Source organism: Indicator indicator, chromosome 1, assembly GCF_027791375.1.
Source record: "Indicator indicator isolate 239-I01 chromosome 1, UM_Iind_1.1, whole genome shotgun sequence".
Taxonomy (NCBI): Eukaryota; Metazoa; Chordata; class Aves; order Piciformes; family Indicatoridae; genus Indicator; species Indicator indicator.
Window position 1 is genome coordinate 38,262,527 of NC_072010.1, and position 16,454 is coordinate 38,278,980.

The following is a 16,454-nucleotide window of genomic DNA, read 5'->3' on the forward strand; positions in this document are numbered from 1 at the left end:
CCAGTTTTACTAGAATTTTAGTGATTTTTGTCTGTAGGATAACTTAAAGTTGATTAGGTATCTGGGCTGACTATTTTACTACTTACCATATATTGCAACTATTTTAAATTAAAAAAACCCATGCTGTTTTAAGTTTAAAAAGAAATCAGTCATGTTTACTAAGAGAAGTAAAACCATAAAATGTGGAACACTACACTGTAAAAAGGATTCTGCTTTAGAAGGACGTAGTTAACAATGGGATGTTAACTTTTAACTGGGTTTTGGTTTAAGTCTCAGTGTTCAAACATCAGCTTTGGGAGTGCTCGCTAACAGGCACACACTCTGGTAAGGTGTTAAGTTTCACTTCAGCTAATAAGTGGTTATTCTCAGAAAAAACTTTTAATTATTCTTATTTAATTACTTCTAATGTCAAAATCTGTTTTAGACACCCATAACATTTGAATGAGGGCAGACTAATTGCACATTCCATAAAATTACTGTAATGGGAAAAGAATTTAAGAGTATTTAGGAGTGTGATTTCATGGATTGAACTGATGACCAGCTCTCAGCTTTTAGAGTAGGAATCAGTTCTTCCTTCCTAATCATGACCATCTTGACTTTGTTGACTTTTGAACCTGCATTGGTTAAACTTTACAATTTACATCCTAGCGAGAAAGGGAAAGGAAATACAGAAAGAAGAGTGATGAAAAAGGTGGAGGAAAATAAAAAGGAAAAGTTCTGCAGTAGCAAGACATGATGATATTCATGCAGCTGTCTGGCATTGCACCCTGCTTAGCAGAATTTGTAAATTTGTGTCACATAATTTGTTCCTTAATTTAATTTATTCCATAATTTATTAATTGTAGTGTGCTGATACACTTTAAGAGATCCAGGCAAGAGTTTAGTAACAGTAATAATTGTGTGTAATATCACTACTGTTCTAAATGTTATATATTAAAAGGTTAATTAAAAAAAACCCTTTGTGATGACTACATTATAGATTTTTTTTTTTAAGCAACGTTTTTGATAAATACCTTTACAATGAGTTATGTGTACTTCTAGCCATCAGTGATACCTTACTGCAGTGTCTTACAGGATATGTATAAGCATACCAAAAGTATATTTTTCTCAAAATGTAATGCTAGTCTGACTCCTTTAAGGACACATTAGTAGGGGTAAGAGTTTACATTAATTAACTGATAGCAGTGAGTGATAACTCCATGCAGATCTAGCACTTGTCCCTCTCACTCATAATTTTAACTCTGAAATCTGTAGGGCTGTAGGCCCAGCTTCATACAGGGCCATGTACTGTGGAAAAAAAGTATCCACAGCCTCACAAAGTTTATTCTGTGAGAAGATTGCTGCATGAGAGGAACTGCTATTTTAAGTAACAAACATAACTTAACAAGCATTGCTTGCAGAGAAAATTGGTCAAGAATAAATATGTTGAATTATTCTATAATAAACACTTGAAAAATGTTCTTGTCACAAAGTCAGTACTTGGTTAAGATCTTCAAAATACATACATTAGTGGTAATTTCTCTTTTACTTGGAATTTTTACAGTTTGTTTGGCAGTAATATTGAAATTATGCCTTAAAGACACTCCAAGATCATGTAACATAAGGCTTGTGCTTTTATTAAATGACAATTTTTTTTAAAAATTATTAAATCTTGGTTTACTCTTAGCTATTACAGTGTTCTAAGAATCCATTTAAGTACTGAGATGAAGTGAAAGTTTAAGGGAGTGCTATAGACACTTTAGCCAATGATTTTTTTCTATGTAACATGTTGCAATTTAAATACCTAAATTCACTTTTTTTCTAGAAAACGTGAATTCTTAAATATGGTCATAATGTGGTTGGGGTTTCTGTTTGGTTTCTTTGTTTAGTACATGTGAAAAATCTTACAGTCTGTAATTTGGGTTGCTAGAAACATAAATGAGTAGAAACTGCAAAAGTCAAAGATGAAAATAGTCAAGGAGATCAGGACTGGATGATTAGGCAAAAGAAATAAGTTTTACAGAAGGAATTTAACCAGCAAAACAAGAGATTTCTTGTTATATTAACAGCAGCAGCCAGCTGTTGTCAGTGCAAAGAGGCATTAAATCTGGACCAGGACATGGGAGTTGAAATGCATGTGAAAGAAAAGTTATTTTGCAAGGAAGCCAACACTCTGTGTACTGGGTTCATCAAATTTTCCATGAAGTGAGTATGTGTATGTTGTGGTTTCAACTGGAATAGATTTAATTTTCTTCCTAGTAGCTGGTATAGTGCTGTAAGGAAGTTACAGCTTAAACTGGAAGAGTGGTTTGACATCACTGAAATGGAAAATGTCTTCTGCTTTCCATGCTTCCTGTCTCTTCTTTGTAGCCCATGCTGCTCCTTCATGCCTCCTTGGTCAGGCTCTGATGCTCATCCTTTAATAGGCCACAGAGGGCTATAACTGATAAACCTTAGCAGAAGGGCTGAGTGAATAGAGCAGAATTTTCTGCTAATAAGCAGGAATAGAAGGAAGTAATAATTATTTTGTACATGGCGAACTGCTGGCACTGTTCAAGTTGTGACTTGCAGCTGCAGCCTAAATGTCTATGAGCAGAATAGTCAGCAAAGCTTTTTTGTAATACATAACTTCTGTTCTGCTCTTTACTGTAATCCACCTATTCGTTGTTCTCAGAAGGTTAGACAGAAGTATTCACTTCAAGGAATGTGAGTTTGTAGACAGTAATTTTGAATGCACTGAAAAAAGTTTATTGAAATTCAATGAGAGCTTTTAATGCAATATGAATTTAATCTGTTCTGATTTCATAGAATCATAGAATCAGTCAGGGTTGGAAGGGACCACAAGGATCATCTAGTTCCAACCCCCCCTGCCATGGGCAGGGACACCTCACACTACATCAGGCTGGCCAGAGCCTCATCCAGCCTGGCCTTAAACAGCTCCAGGGGCGGGGCCTCAACCACCTCCCTGGACAACCCATTCCAGGCTCTCACCACTCTCATGGGGAAGAACTTCTTCCTCACGTCCAGCCTGAATCTCCCCACTTCCAGCTTTATTCCATTCCCCCTAGTCCTATCACTACCTGATAGCCTAAAAAGTCCCTCCCCAGCTTTCTTGTAGGTCCCCTTCAGATATTGAAAAGCCACAAGAAGGTCACCTCGGAGCCTTCTCTTCTCCAGACTGTACAGCCCCAGCTCTTTCAGTCTGTCCTCATAGGAGAGGTGCTCCAGCCCTCTGATCATCCTGGTGGCCCTTCTCTGGACACGTTCCAGCATGTCCAGATCCCCCTTGTAATAGGAGATTTGGTTAACTATATAGTAAATAGGTCGTTAAAGTATTTTAAATATTGGATTTATAACTTTGTTCTGCAGCTATGAAATGCATTGAATTTTTTATGTAAAAGCATGCTGGTAGTCACTTGGCTGTGCTGAAGCTACTTCATATTTCACTAAGCTCAGGTAGCAAAGTATGGTGATGGTACAAACTCTTCAGAGTATATGGGTCCAAAATGTGTGCATGTACTCCCATATCACACATATCAAATTGTTGTCTGTCTTGTGAGATACTTTTGACATTTTTGTTCTAAGAGCAGATTTTTATGGCAAAATTTTGAATAAAAGCTGAAATGCCCAATGACTTAAATTTTGCTGTTCACTGTCTTCTTTTGAAATACATGAAGAATGCTGACTCCTCACACCCTCTCTCATGTCATTCTAACCTGCAGTAGTGTCTTTGTGCATTTCATTGGTAGCATTGTAAATGTTGTAAAAACTTCCTTGCTTTTTCCTATGCATCTGACAGTTTTTGATGTCTGCATGTATGCCTAGTGGTATAATTTAATCTCAGGATACATAGACCTAGGCATTGTGCAAGTACTAGGAAATTCAGTCCTGAATCCTGGAATATTAGATACCTAATGTATAATACACTTAAGGATGAGCTGATCAAGTATCTGTGTTTTTTGAAGTATTGTACCAATATGCAGCTTCTACTAGTAATAAAGAATGAAAACTCTCTAAGAGAGATCTGTGGCTAACTTTGCTTTATAAAATGTAGTCTACATGGATAAGGAAGTAGAAATGGAATAATTCAGCATGATAATGATTTAGACTGGTAAACTGAAAAACAGCAAGAAAGACTGGAAAAATAGTCAGTGGCAAGACGTGTGACATAATTGACTGCAGAGTTTTAACAGGAACAAATGTAGACAGCTAAAGTTTCTAGGTTGAAGAACAGAAGGAAAACAAGGAAGTGAAAATTAGAGATAATGTTTTGCCTACAAAGGGAAGATACTGTACCAGAAGAGGAATGACAGTTATGAGCATGAGGTAGAGAGATTTTAAAGTAAATTGAAATAAAGAAGAGCCCAGAAAGGAAGTCCCTGAGGTGCAAGTACAATAAAATCATCACAGAAAAAGGATGAAAGATCTGCATTGGTATCAGTGATCAAGAAATAATGGAAGAAAAGAAATGCAATTGCTTGCAAAACAAGAAGCAATGTTTAATAAAGGTATGACTTGCCAAATTGTTCTTTTGGAGAACGTTAGATGCAATTAGGATCAAACACAAACAGCTAAGACCCAAGAAGGAAATGATAATCTGTCATCTGATAAGATGGCAGATTTCAACAAGACTCTATAATTCTGTGTGGGAAACCTCTGTGCATAGAGAAGAACAAGGGAACAGTTGACAGGTTTTCTGTTACTCATTCGTTCTTATCATTTGCTTCATTGCTTGCGTTCATTTCATTCAGAGCCTCAAGAAATTGAATGTGATTTCAGATTTCGCTCTTGCCTATTTTAATAAAAATATCTGAAGTGCATGCATCTTAAGCTCATTCGTTCTGTATGGAAAGACAGCTACATCAGAAGAGAAATATGTAAGACAAATTCTAGTTCTGGTTTGATTTTACTGATATCAAAGCATTGGCAACATAAATTTGGGGGTTTGATGAGGATTTGCTACTTAAGAAATTTACTCCTGATAACCAACCTTTTTTCTGAGGATTACAGGTGAGATGTGATGCACTGAACTATTTAATTGGTATTCTTTTTGAGCAAAGACTACCAAGGTAGCAAAGAAAAAATTCATGTGGAATTCACTACACTGTTAAAAACAACAATAGACCATGCTAAATTAATTTCCCAGTTTTGGAGTGATCCAAACACTGAGCATGTGAAAGTTCACCTATTTACTCTTCAAGGATGAGCTCTTTATGTTAGATTGAAACTTTGGCAAGGAGTTGTAAGAAAGCTTGCAGTTGCTTATTTCTCTGCTCTTTTGGCAAATAATATGGAGCTATCTTCAGCTATTTGGTTTCTTGAAGTGTACTGAAGGAGTTAAAGTATTTTACACCACTTCAGGCAGCTAGCTTTTTAACGTTTTGGTGTTAGTACAGCTTGCATTGTCGGTGTTGGGAGATTACTTCATATACCAAGATGAGGATTGGTACTAGGGCTAACAGTTTTGAAAACTAGTTTTTTTATTGGGTTAGACACCTGCTTTTCTGTTGTGCTTTCCTTTTGGATAGTCGGTGTCTCTTGAACATCTTTATATAAGGCAATCAATAGTGCTGCAAGCAGTAAAAGAGGTATGCTAAGAAAAGTAAGTTTTTTCTGGCAGAATTCCATGGTTCTGAGCCTTTGGCTATAGTAAAATCAATTATTCTGTGTTCAGTTGTATTGAAAATCTGTTTTCTTCTGTGGCTATTGCAGACTCTGCAGTAAGGCTTAATCTGTTGTTCTGGAAATACAACTATGATAACAGACACACTCTGTAAATAGAAGACCTTGTTGTGAGGAATGTGGTTGTCTGTAGTTGTTACTTTTAAAATGTATGCTTATTGATATTCGAGCTGATGAGTCAGAAAGAGATGTTTCTTGAGGGAGGCATGACTTTTCACAAGAACCTTAGAGTGTACATTTTCCTTCCTGTCTCTTTCAGTGAATTATTTTACTCCTGTGACTTGGTTACTCTGTCATATGCATGCTGCACTGTAGGACAGTTCTTGGGCATTGGAACAGTTGACAAAATTAATCGTTCAGTGTTCTTGATTCTTGTTCCTGTATTTTCCTGTGCTGTGAATGAAAGGGAATTTTCTCAAAGTTTTCTCAAGAGGAGATTCCTTGCAGCATGTTCCCTCTAGACCTGGTGTCTGCTACAGTACAGTTAGGATACTAAAAATAAGAGAGACTGTTTCCCTGAGACCCCATTTACAATCATACTCATGTTCAGAAACTTTACAGCCTATAATTCTTCTATTTCTCTTTTGTTATCAACTCTGCTGATCTTATAATTCTTCCCTATTTTTAATGTGTACCACCTTCAAATACTCCATCAGATGAGTGTTTTTCTTTTCAATATTTCTTGACCAAATTAATTATGTAGCTCTGTTAACATACCCCCGTCTCCTCTGAATTCCGTGTAATTAATTTGTCCATATCTTTCTGGTATTGAGATACCTGTCAGTTAATGCAATATTGCAAATAGATAATTACCTCTCATTATTCAGAAGTTATATTTATTACTGCTGCACACAGAAAATTCACATCTCAAGTGCTGTCCACTATGCTTTCATTATTGCCGCATCACAGATTTTTATGTACTATTTTCGATCTGTGTTTCTAGGTTGCATATTGCCAGATGATGTTCCTTTCATTTCCATTTCCCAATTCTTTTATTTCATTACACACAGTTTTCTAAACTCCTAAAAGCTGGTATTTTTCTTGCTCTGGCAGATCATCAAGTTTATCTTGCTTCTTGAGTTTGTTGCCTGTATAATTCTTGGAAAATAATTTTGCTTTAATATCTATGCTTTTTTTTTTTCTTCTGCAGATATTTAATAACTTCTGCTGCTGCTCTAAGGATTGAGTTTTGAGAGTCTCCATCTTGATTTTGTTAGCTCTCCTAGGTTTTAAAACCCCACTCCTGTTTTCTCACTTTATTAAGTGTTCATCAGAAGCAGCAGTTGCTGTATGTGCATGCATTCATACATGTGTATGTATGTGTGTATGTATGCATACACCTAGTCATGTATAATGCACTTGCCTACTCTTCCATTTAAAACAATACTTTTCACCTGCAGGAGGAGGAGGAGGAAACATATGAGCAAACTCTGGAATTCCGCAGAGGAGGTGATGGTCAACCGAGACGTTCCACACGACCTACTCAACAATTTTATCAACCCCCAAGAGCTAGAAACTGAGTAATAGGAAATAAAAGGTAAATATATGATAATGACATTTTGTTTATGTGATTTAGGTTTTGAGAAAAATAGATCAGGATTTTTCTGTACCTCAGTGTTTCTCAGCCTTTGTGTAGTTTGTAAGAGAGCTTTCTCCAACTTTGCCAGTAGTTGGCTGTTTAAGAACCCTCAGCGTTGGGTTGCAGATGATGAATGTTTTGAAAAAATAACTTAATGGAATCATCACTTTACAAGAAAACAGACAAAATTCATAGAAAAAACTAAGCAACAATATGAGCATTACCTACTTTATGTAATAGGAGGAAGCACAGAGCAGTGATTCCTACATCTGTGAAGAACTCTTGCTACTAAATCAGTGTCATACAATTTAAGTGAAAGTTTTATGTTTGTCTCTTTAGTTTAGAAACTATTTGTGATCCCCTATATGTTAAGATGTTTGACATATTGTTTCTCTATTTTTGGGGGGCTGTTGATACAGTTATGGTGGAAGTTGGGTATCTCTGTTTCTCCAGATGTTTTGGCTATAGGTAGAGATGTAATATATCTGTGGGAAGAGGAAGAGCAATAAAAACACTTTGGGAAATAGCTTTTTAACTTTGCTGTGTGAAAGGACTCATGTCATCTGATCAAGTTTTTACTTCATACTTTTTCATCTGAGAGCAGCCACAACTTTCTTGAATTCACGTGCACTGGACCAGCTGCTTCTCTGAAATAAATGTCTGCAGTTCCTGCTGAACTCTCTCTGTCCAGTGTCTCATGTTCTACTTTTTATGAGCCATTTATGTGAATAGGTATTCTTTCTAATTTTTTTTTTTTGCTTAGCAAGGGAAGGGGAATTTGCAATGCTAGCATCTAAAATCAGTGAGTTTGCCATTGAATGGGGGAGGTATAAGGCCTAAAAATATTTACTGTGCTGTGAATCTTGAGGATATACTTGCCCCTATACTTTGTTAGTTAGCAGAAATGAAGGGATTATGGATCATCCTCAGAAAATACACCGGATATTTAGAAGTCTAGAAAAGCCAGTCAGAAAACCCAGATATAATTTTTTCCTAAACAAATCAGGTGTGCTGTATCACTTTCATTTTACTTGTAGATCCTCTAAATCCTCAATTTCCAAACGTTGATTAAAATTCTATCTGGAATAAAGACAGCTTTGTAACATGGTGTGCTGTTTGGAGTACGTCTGCAATGCCAGTTTATTTTTACTGAGCTTTTTAGTTCCTTTCATTGTTTCAGTCCTCCACGGTCAGTTGGCTTAATAGATGCTGCTGATCTCTGCAGTTTTGGGGATTTTCTAACACGTGGTAACCTGTGATTTTACTTTTCTTAATTATATGCTAAAATACCATTTTCATTTGAGGGAATACTTGCAGTTTAGGAGTAAGTAATGTATTTATTACATAAATATAAAAAATTTATTGACTCTTTCCAAAATGATAATTATTCTAATTTTGCCCATATAATTTGATATTCTATTTTAAGTAAGAGTATCAGTCACTATCAATAAACATGTCATAAGATACTTTATGCAGAAATTGCTCAGTGCATACGCCAGAATTGAGTTCTAAAGCAGCTCGCTTGGCTCAGAGGAGTGTCAGTGTGATCAGCCAAATGCAGTGTGCCTAGTGTAACCAGCAGTCAAACAGGGAGGTATTTTGTGGATTTAGATAATATTTTTGGTATTTCCCTGATTTCATAGTATAGATCTGGAAAACTGTATTTGGCTTTGGTCAGCTGGGAGAGAGGGAAAACAGACATCCAGAGAGAGTTACAGAAACTTCTGTCTCAGGAAGAGTGAATGAAGTGTTGGTGGGTAAGGAACAAGCTTCCTATTGCACAGTTGGTTGTTCCCTGTAGGTTTTCTTATATCTTAGTTTGAAGATTCTAAGAGGATCCTGATTTAACTGGACAGCAGACTGTCAAAACCTATCTACCATAAAAAGTGGCAGCCCTTCCCCTGCCCCAGTTCAAATACTATGATTTTCTGTCAGACATTTCTAAATAAAGGGGCTAGATTCAAGTGATAGTTTAAAGTAGTATCAGTTTAAAGAAACCTAGAAGCATTTGTTGACAAATAGCAATGGATTCTTCTTATCCAGGAGAAAAAAAATAATCAAGATATATTTTGGAAAATGTGTCATGAAGCTGAATATTATTTTCCAGCATCTACTGACTTTGCTTTAAAAAGTGCATCTTAAATGGACAATACTTCAGATATATTCTTTTTCTTCATCATAATTTAAAACTCTGTTCCTCAGTTGAGAGATTTCCTGTGTTTTCTTTTGGCCCAAGACTGTTTACTTCAACATCTGCTCAAGTTAGACATATGGAGTGAATTTGTCATCCAAAACTGAACTTACTAACTCGGTGCCATGTGTAATCAGTGGCAGCTTAAACTTGGAAAGTTTTGGTTGCTTTTGTCTGTTAGAATGTTATGCACAATACAGATAGCAATTACTGTAGGAGTTATGCAACACAGAATAATGTAACAGCTGTTGGACATTAACACCAAAAAGAAGTTGTCAAGATATGAGATGCCTTCTATATAGAGAGGTTGGGTGGTACTACTTAAGTGTAATTAGCTCCTGTATTAGTTCCAGTCAAAACAATGCTTTATTTTGTCTAGAATTCACAATAGTGTGTTGGGGTTTTGTGTTGGGGTTTTTTTTAAATCTTTGCCACTGCCCTAGTGAATATTGGAAAACGAACATCTTGTTCCTTTCTCTTCAAGAGTGTGGCATTATTGGCCATTTCTGAATAGTGCCAGAAAGTGGAAATTCATCCATGGTTTAAGAACATAAAAATAATGAAGTGCTGTATGCTGAAGCTTTTTCTGTGTAGATACTTTACCAGTTTCTTTGGGTACACTCCAATACCTCAATGTCGTTCTTGAAGTGAGGGGCTCAAAACTGAACACAGTGTTCAAAGTGTTACCTCACCAGTGCTCCCTAGTCCTGCTGGCCACACTATTTGATTCACGCCAGGATGCCGTTGGCCATTCTGGCCTCCTGGGTGCGCTGCTGGCTCACGTTTAGCCATCTCTCAATCAAGGTCGTTTTTTGCAGTGGGGCAGCTTTTCAGCCACTCTTACTGAAGCAAATGGGGATGGCTGTCATGACTGTATGAAAAAGGAGGAGCACAAGTAATTAAAAATGTTTCAAAGCTTTTGGAGGCATTTGGAAGAACCTAGGAGTGTTTAGTCTTTTTTTTTTCTTGGGTTTTCCTTTCCTCCGTGGCAGAGGTAATACACACCTTGTCACATGTAGTTTAAAATTTATACTGAAGTCTTCACCAGTGGAGAAACTGCATTTTTTGGTGAGAAGTCATTGCCAGCAAGTTTTCCTTGTATTACACCAGTCGCATTTGTTGTGTTGAAGCGCAACCTTGATTTGTTGTTTTAAAGACCTATCTCTGTAAGTACTGAAAAGCAGTTGTCCACTCTCTTGGAGAGCGAAAATGAAATAGCAATAAAGTGTATGTTGCACAAATAGCAGAGCAGTTTTATGCTTACCTATTTTTGTTGTTGTTTGATTGTGGTTGGTTGTTGTGGATTTTTTTTGTTGTTTATTTGTTTTTCATTTAGAAACCTTCTCAAGATGGGCGAAATTCACTGGCAGCTCTAACTTGCTGAAGACTTCTAGAAGAAATTCTGGCTTTTTCCAAGCAACAGGATGGAACAATGAAAGCTCATGTGAGCAGAAGGAATTAGGACCTGACACCACAAGAGACTTTTTTAAAAGTTCTTAGATACATGAAGCTAAATACTTTTTACATACAAAAGGGGCAAATTGTCATTGCTGCCATCAATAAAACCACAGTGCACTATTCTATTCTTTGCCTTGTATTCTTTTTACTGAGCCTTCATTGTTTGTTAATATAATCCTTGTGTAGCATGATTTTTATTTGTTTTGAATTTATTTTGGTTCTAATATTGTTTCTAGTAAGGTAAACATAAAGCAGGACACAACTGGGCCATTTAATATTGATTTTAGGCTAGAATTAGTGAAAAGTCAAAAAAATTTCAGGTAACTACTGTACAGTGAAATTCTGGATGGGTTTCAACTCTGTTTTCTGTGTTTGTTTTCCAAAGTTGCTGAAGGCCAAATTACAAACTTGCCTATTATGTTTTTCATGACCTGTGACTAAAAGGTCAAAAGGGAGGGGAAAAAAAATCCTAAGTTTCAGTAGTCATTTTCTAAATAATTTTAGACAAAGACTTTCTTTTTTTAGAAATATTTATATTACAGAAATAGAAACATTTCTAGAAGGTAGAGGAAAAAGTAGTTTAAAGAAAAAAAAAACACCAAAAGGTGCATATGAGTATTTTAAATGTAAATACATGTATACATGCACACATGTGCAACCAGCTGAATACTAAGTTCTCATTTTCTTCTAGCTTTAAACTCTGCTTTTATGCTCCATATCATTAGAATGTTTTTCAGTTGTCACTGGCACTTGAACGAACCTTATGTCAAACTGCTTTTCACTCTAAGCTGTATCTTGGAATCTTACTGATTGTAGTTGAAGTAGTTGAAATTACACTATTTCTTTAGCTGAGCAGCACTGAAGGTTGGTGCACCATGCAAATGCCTCCTAAGCTTTATTCTGGTCATTTGATTTAAGATTGAAATAGCACATTTGTTTAGAGGTAGTTCTGTAAACACAGAATTTTACCTGAGCTATGTACTGATGGTATAAGCTGTATAATTAATTCTCCTGAATTTTTTCTGAGTGCTCATACAAAACTCTGTTTGGATAGAACCTGGTTTATTTGGATGGGAAGAAATTTTATACTAATGATGTGATTGAATGTATTTGCAGTACTGTCTGAGTGCTGTCAAATCTTACCAATCACTTAAATACTTGCACAGTAGCAGGGAACCAAATGTTTTGCTGCTTTAATGGATCCTAAGCAACTTCTTGAGAATTATAATGCAACTCACTAATTTGGAAGCTTAAAACATGAGCTGTACAATGTTGAACCTCCTCACTATCAACTGACACACAATAAATTTTATGAAGTTTTTTGGGTTTAACTTAGAAACCACTTCCCAAATACTATGAATCATCCTAGTCAGTTCTGCTAAATTGTACCAGCAAATAAATAAATTGTAGATCTAATACACTGGATGTTGGATGCTTTACTTCTAGTATTATCACTAAGCCACTGATAACAGCTATTCAGCTTCATAGTGATGCAGCCAGAGCATCATTTTAGAAAGCAGCTTTGTGGTTTTTTTTTTTTTTTTGTTTACAAAGAGACTGTGCATTAATGAGAACCCTAAGATCAGTGTACCAAAGGAGTTTCTGAAATTAAGATAACTTTTATGTTCTTTTGAGCTTTCATTCTTGCTATGAAGTAAATCATAATATTCAGAAAACTGCAATCTGATTTATTGAACTGTAAAAAATAAAGCCTACTTATGAAAATTTGAAGACTGTAGAAAAGCAGTGCAGCATTCCTCTGTAGTGATTGTGGCATTCTGAAATTACCTCTCTGTGTGCAGCTATCTGGAGGCAAATGAAACATATTTGAAAATGTTGGGTTTGTTTGTAAAACAAATACATCCTGGACTTCTTATCGGTGCTAAGGAACTGGAAAGCCCCACCATAAGCAAACAGATGGAGAGTCTCCTTGGAAAGACCTTTTTTTGTGTGTTTTATGATTCTTTTGGTTTCAAGTGAAACAACTTCTTTTGAAGACTCTGTCTGTTCAGGATCTGAAGAACTAGTGACTGAGTAAATAAAAATTATTTGCATCCAACTGTTTTGAAAAGAAGAATTCATGTATTTGTGCTCATCGATCCCTATATCTGGAAGCACCATGATGATAAACTAGGTTTGTATATAAATTATTTTCTTGATTTGCATAATCCATCAAACCCACTAATAAAATAATTTGTCAGTCATAATGCAGTAAAGTGTATGTACAGAAGAGCAACCCATTTTTATTTAGCTTTTATGTTCAGAAGAAGTTACCACAAATAGGTGTCTCTTCAAAACTGATTTAAAAGTTAACTTCTTATTTGTCTAAAGTGACAGCAGAAGCAAGCTCCTGGACTCTGTGGATTGACACTGATAAGGAGCAGGATACTGATCATCCACGCTTTATTTACTCAATTTCTAACTCCTATTTTGGAGTGTTCTTGACTAGCTGTTTCTGAGACAAACCTGTTTGAAAGGAATTTTTCCTTTGCAAGCTGGATATGAGCCCACCTGTGCTTCCTGGCCTGTGAACTAGTAGTTCCCCAGTCTGTGGCCCTCCTTTACTAGCATTATAGATGCAACTTAAGAGAATTTGTGTCTTGAATTCAGGAATGTAATTATAATGAGATGTTTTCCTTGCCATGGATTTGTACTTAAAGGAAATTTTAGAGAAGTCAGAATTTCTAATTCAAATGATCCTAAAAGTTATGTGGCAAGTTGGTAATACTATCATCAAATAGTATTATTTTTCTCCTGTTTTATCTTGTTGAGATACAAAATAATTTTGAAGCAAAGATGGAAATATTCTTGTTTTATCATGTATTTTCATAGTTTTGTAAAAAAAAATCAGTTGAAGTTGTCAGGTTTTAATTCAAAATTGTTCCTTTGACTAGCATCTTCTGATATTCAGATACATATTTATTAATATATCTTTCTCCTTTATCACTAACAGGTACTTTCTTATTATGTCTCTGGCAGCAACTGTACAGAGCACTCAAGGGAACACTGCTGGATATGTCTCTGTAGAACTTCTGTAATGTCTTGAGCTTTATGCAGATGAAACATGTTGGAAGTGTGGCTTTCTAAGGCAGCATTAACAACATGTATTTCCATTGGGTTACAAAAGGCTGATACCACAAGAAGGACAAATCTTAACCGTGAAATGTATTTGGCATTAGGTACAGAATGAGTAAAAGCTTAGTGGAAGGTAAAGGTTTAGCTTGAGCTACATCTGAAGAGACATTTGCAGGAGAACTTCCAAAGAGCCAAATTAACTAATGAAGGTTGTTCTAATGTTAGCCAACTAGCTGGAAGAATCTGCCAGAATCTAGAAAGGGACCCAAATTTAGTCCCTTTCTAGCATTATGGTTGGAGGGGAGTTCATGTAGAAAGGTCTTAAGTGCTTGTGTGTGTACACAGGAACATACCTGTCAGAATGATTGCTTGAATCCTGGTTTGTCTGTCCTTTCATCAAATAATGTGTTCCAACTCCAGTAACAGCTTTATAACTTTCTTGAGAACTATAGAAGCCTCAAAATGGCTAATTGCTAATTTAACTAGCTCAGTTTAGCTTTCTACTTGCTACACAACTATCTCAGTGTTCTCATGGGGTCTGGTGTTTTTTTGTTTGTTTTTTCTTTCTGAAATGTTTTAGATCAGCCTGTTCCAGGACAGCACCTTACTATGGAAGGTCCTCCAACCATATAGGCAGTGACTTTCTTATAACATGAAAAACTTTGTATATTAGTGGTATTCTTCAAAACAATAGCAAAGACTTAATTTTGGGGTTTTTTGTTAATATTAATTTCATATCAGTTCCTCTGTCTTTGAATGATCATTTTATTTAGGTATTTTGAGAATGATTCCACCTAATGAAGTATAGACAGAGGTTACTTCAATACTTAATTTTCCCACATGATTGAGTGGCCATAAAAAGTCATTTTCCATAAAAACACGTGGGCTGTTGATGGACACAACTATATTCTGGAAGTTATGATGGAACAAATGAAAACAGAATCTATACATTAAAAATAATTCTTATATGTGTTCAAATAGGACCTGTAAGAAGACAATTAGGTGTGTAATAGCAGCAGAACACTATAGATTGTCTAAAAGAGTTCTGCAGCTGCTTCTAAGGAAAATGTTTGCAGTCTCACTTTAGTGCCTTGTATTTCATGCAACTTGATTAAGGTATTTCCAGGTGAAAGTGAATGCAGATATAAGCATTGTGCAGAAGAGAAGTAACTTTTAGGCAGTTTGTCATGGGATTTTGAATGCTTTGATTTTATACTGTATATTTCTAAACCGCAGAGGTTAGGGATCATAAATAATATTTTATATGAGGTTTATAGTCAAATTAGTCTTAACCCCAAGTATATTTTGGTAGTCATTAGATAGATGTTTGTGCCTCTGTAAAAAGGGTTGTAATCTTCCATGACTCTACACAGATTTAAGTCTCAGTTAACCATCTGTTTTGTGGTGATTATTCTTCTGTAGCTAGTTAGCAAAGGATCTCTGTTTGTCTACAATAATAATAATAATAAAAGTAAAAACCACAATAAATAAGAGATGCTTTATCATTTTGATACACCACAAATGAATCAGTGTTTTTATTCTGGGGCACTAGAACAGCATATGCAAAATTGGTGTTCCACGTGCTATTTGAGTAAAATAGTTTTCTTCAAAACTGACTTTAAAAAATAAAATCTAAAAACTATTTATGTTTCTCCCTGCCTGCTAATTAAAAAAAAAAAATCATCACAGTTTAGTTGATGGGGTAAGACAGATCTACTGTGGCATTTCACTGCACTTGACATACCCAAAGAGACAGATATGTTATGATCAAATGCTCCTAATAACAGATTTTCTTGATGTCCAGGTGCTAAGTGTCTTTTTTGACTCTAGCTGGTTGGATTACAATATATACCAAAACTTGATTTAACATGATACATGCCAAAGTTGAGAGTTGTCACACTGATAGTCAGAAGTAGGATCTATAGGTGTTTCGGTGTACTACAGCTGCAGAAATGACAGTGAAATTCAGCACAGAATCGTAGAATGCATCATGCTGAAAAAGATCCTCAAGGGTCACCTTGTCCAGCCTTCCTGCAGTGAGCAGGGACAATTCTAGCCAGATCAGATCACTTAGGACCCCATCAAGTTTGACCATGAACATTTCCATGTCCAGGGCTGGGGTCTCCACCACGTCTGTGGGCAACCTGTTCCAGTATTTCACTATCCTCGATGGTGGAAATTCCTCCTAATGTCCAGCCTAAATCTACCCTGCTCTAGTTTAAAACCATCACCCCTTTTACTACTGCTACAAGCCCTTCTAAACAGTCCCTTCCCATCTTTCTTGTAGGCCCCCTTCACATACTGAAATGCAGCTATAAGGTCTCCCTTCTCTTCCCTAGGCTGAACAACCACAATTCTCCCAGCCTGCCTTGTTGGAGAGGTTTTCCAGCCCTCTGATCAACTTAGTGGCCCTCCTCTGGACCCTCTCCATCAGGTCCATGTTCTTCCTGTGTTAAGGGTCCCAAAGCTGGATACAGTACTCCAGGTGAG

The 16,454-nt window shown here is 36.1% G+C and overlaps 1 protein-coding gene across 2 annotated transcripts in view; it reads left to right on the top strand.

The window, feature by feature from the left end:
- TDRD3 (tudor domain containing 3) overlaps positions 1 to 10,991 on the top strand; it is a 113,101-nt gene extending 102,110 nt beyond the window's left edge. Inside the window, exons 13-14 of one of the 2 annotated variants that reach the window (XM_054381639.1) lie at positions 7,062 to 7,198; positions 10,768 to 10,991. In XM_054381639.1, coding sequence (XP_054237614.1) covers positions 7,062 to 7,181 — 120 coding nt within the window. In that variant the 3' untranslated portion in view covers positions 7,182 to 7,198; positions 10,768 to 10,991. The remainder of the gene's footprint in view (positions 1 to 7,061; positions 7,199 to 10,767) is intronic. The other variant, XM_054381644.1, reaches the window with a different exon arrangement.
- Positions 10,992 to 16,454: the final 5,463 nt, after the last annotated feature.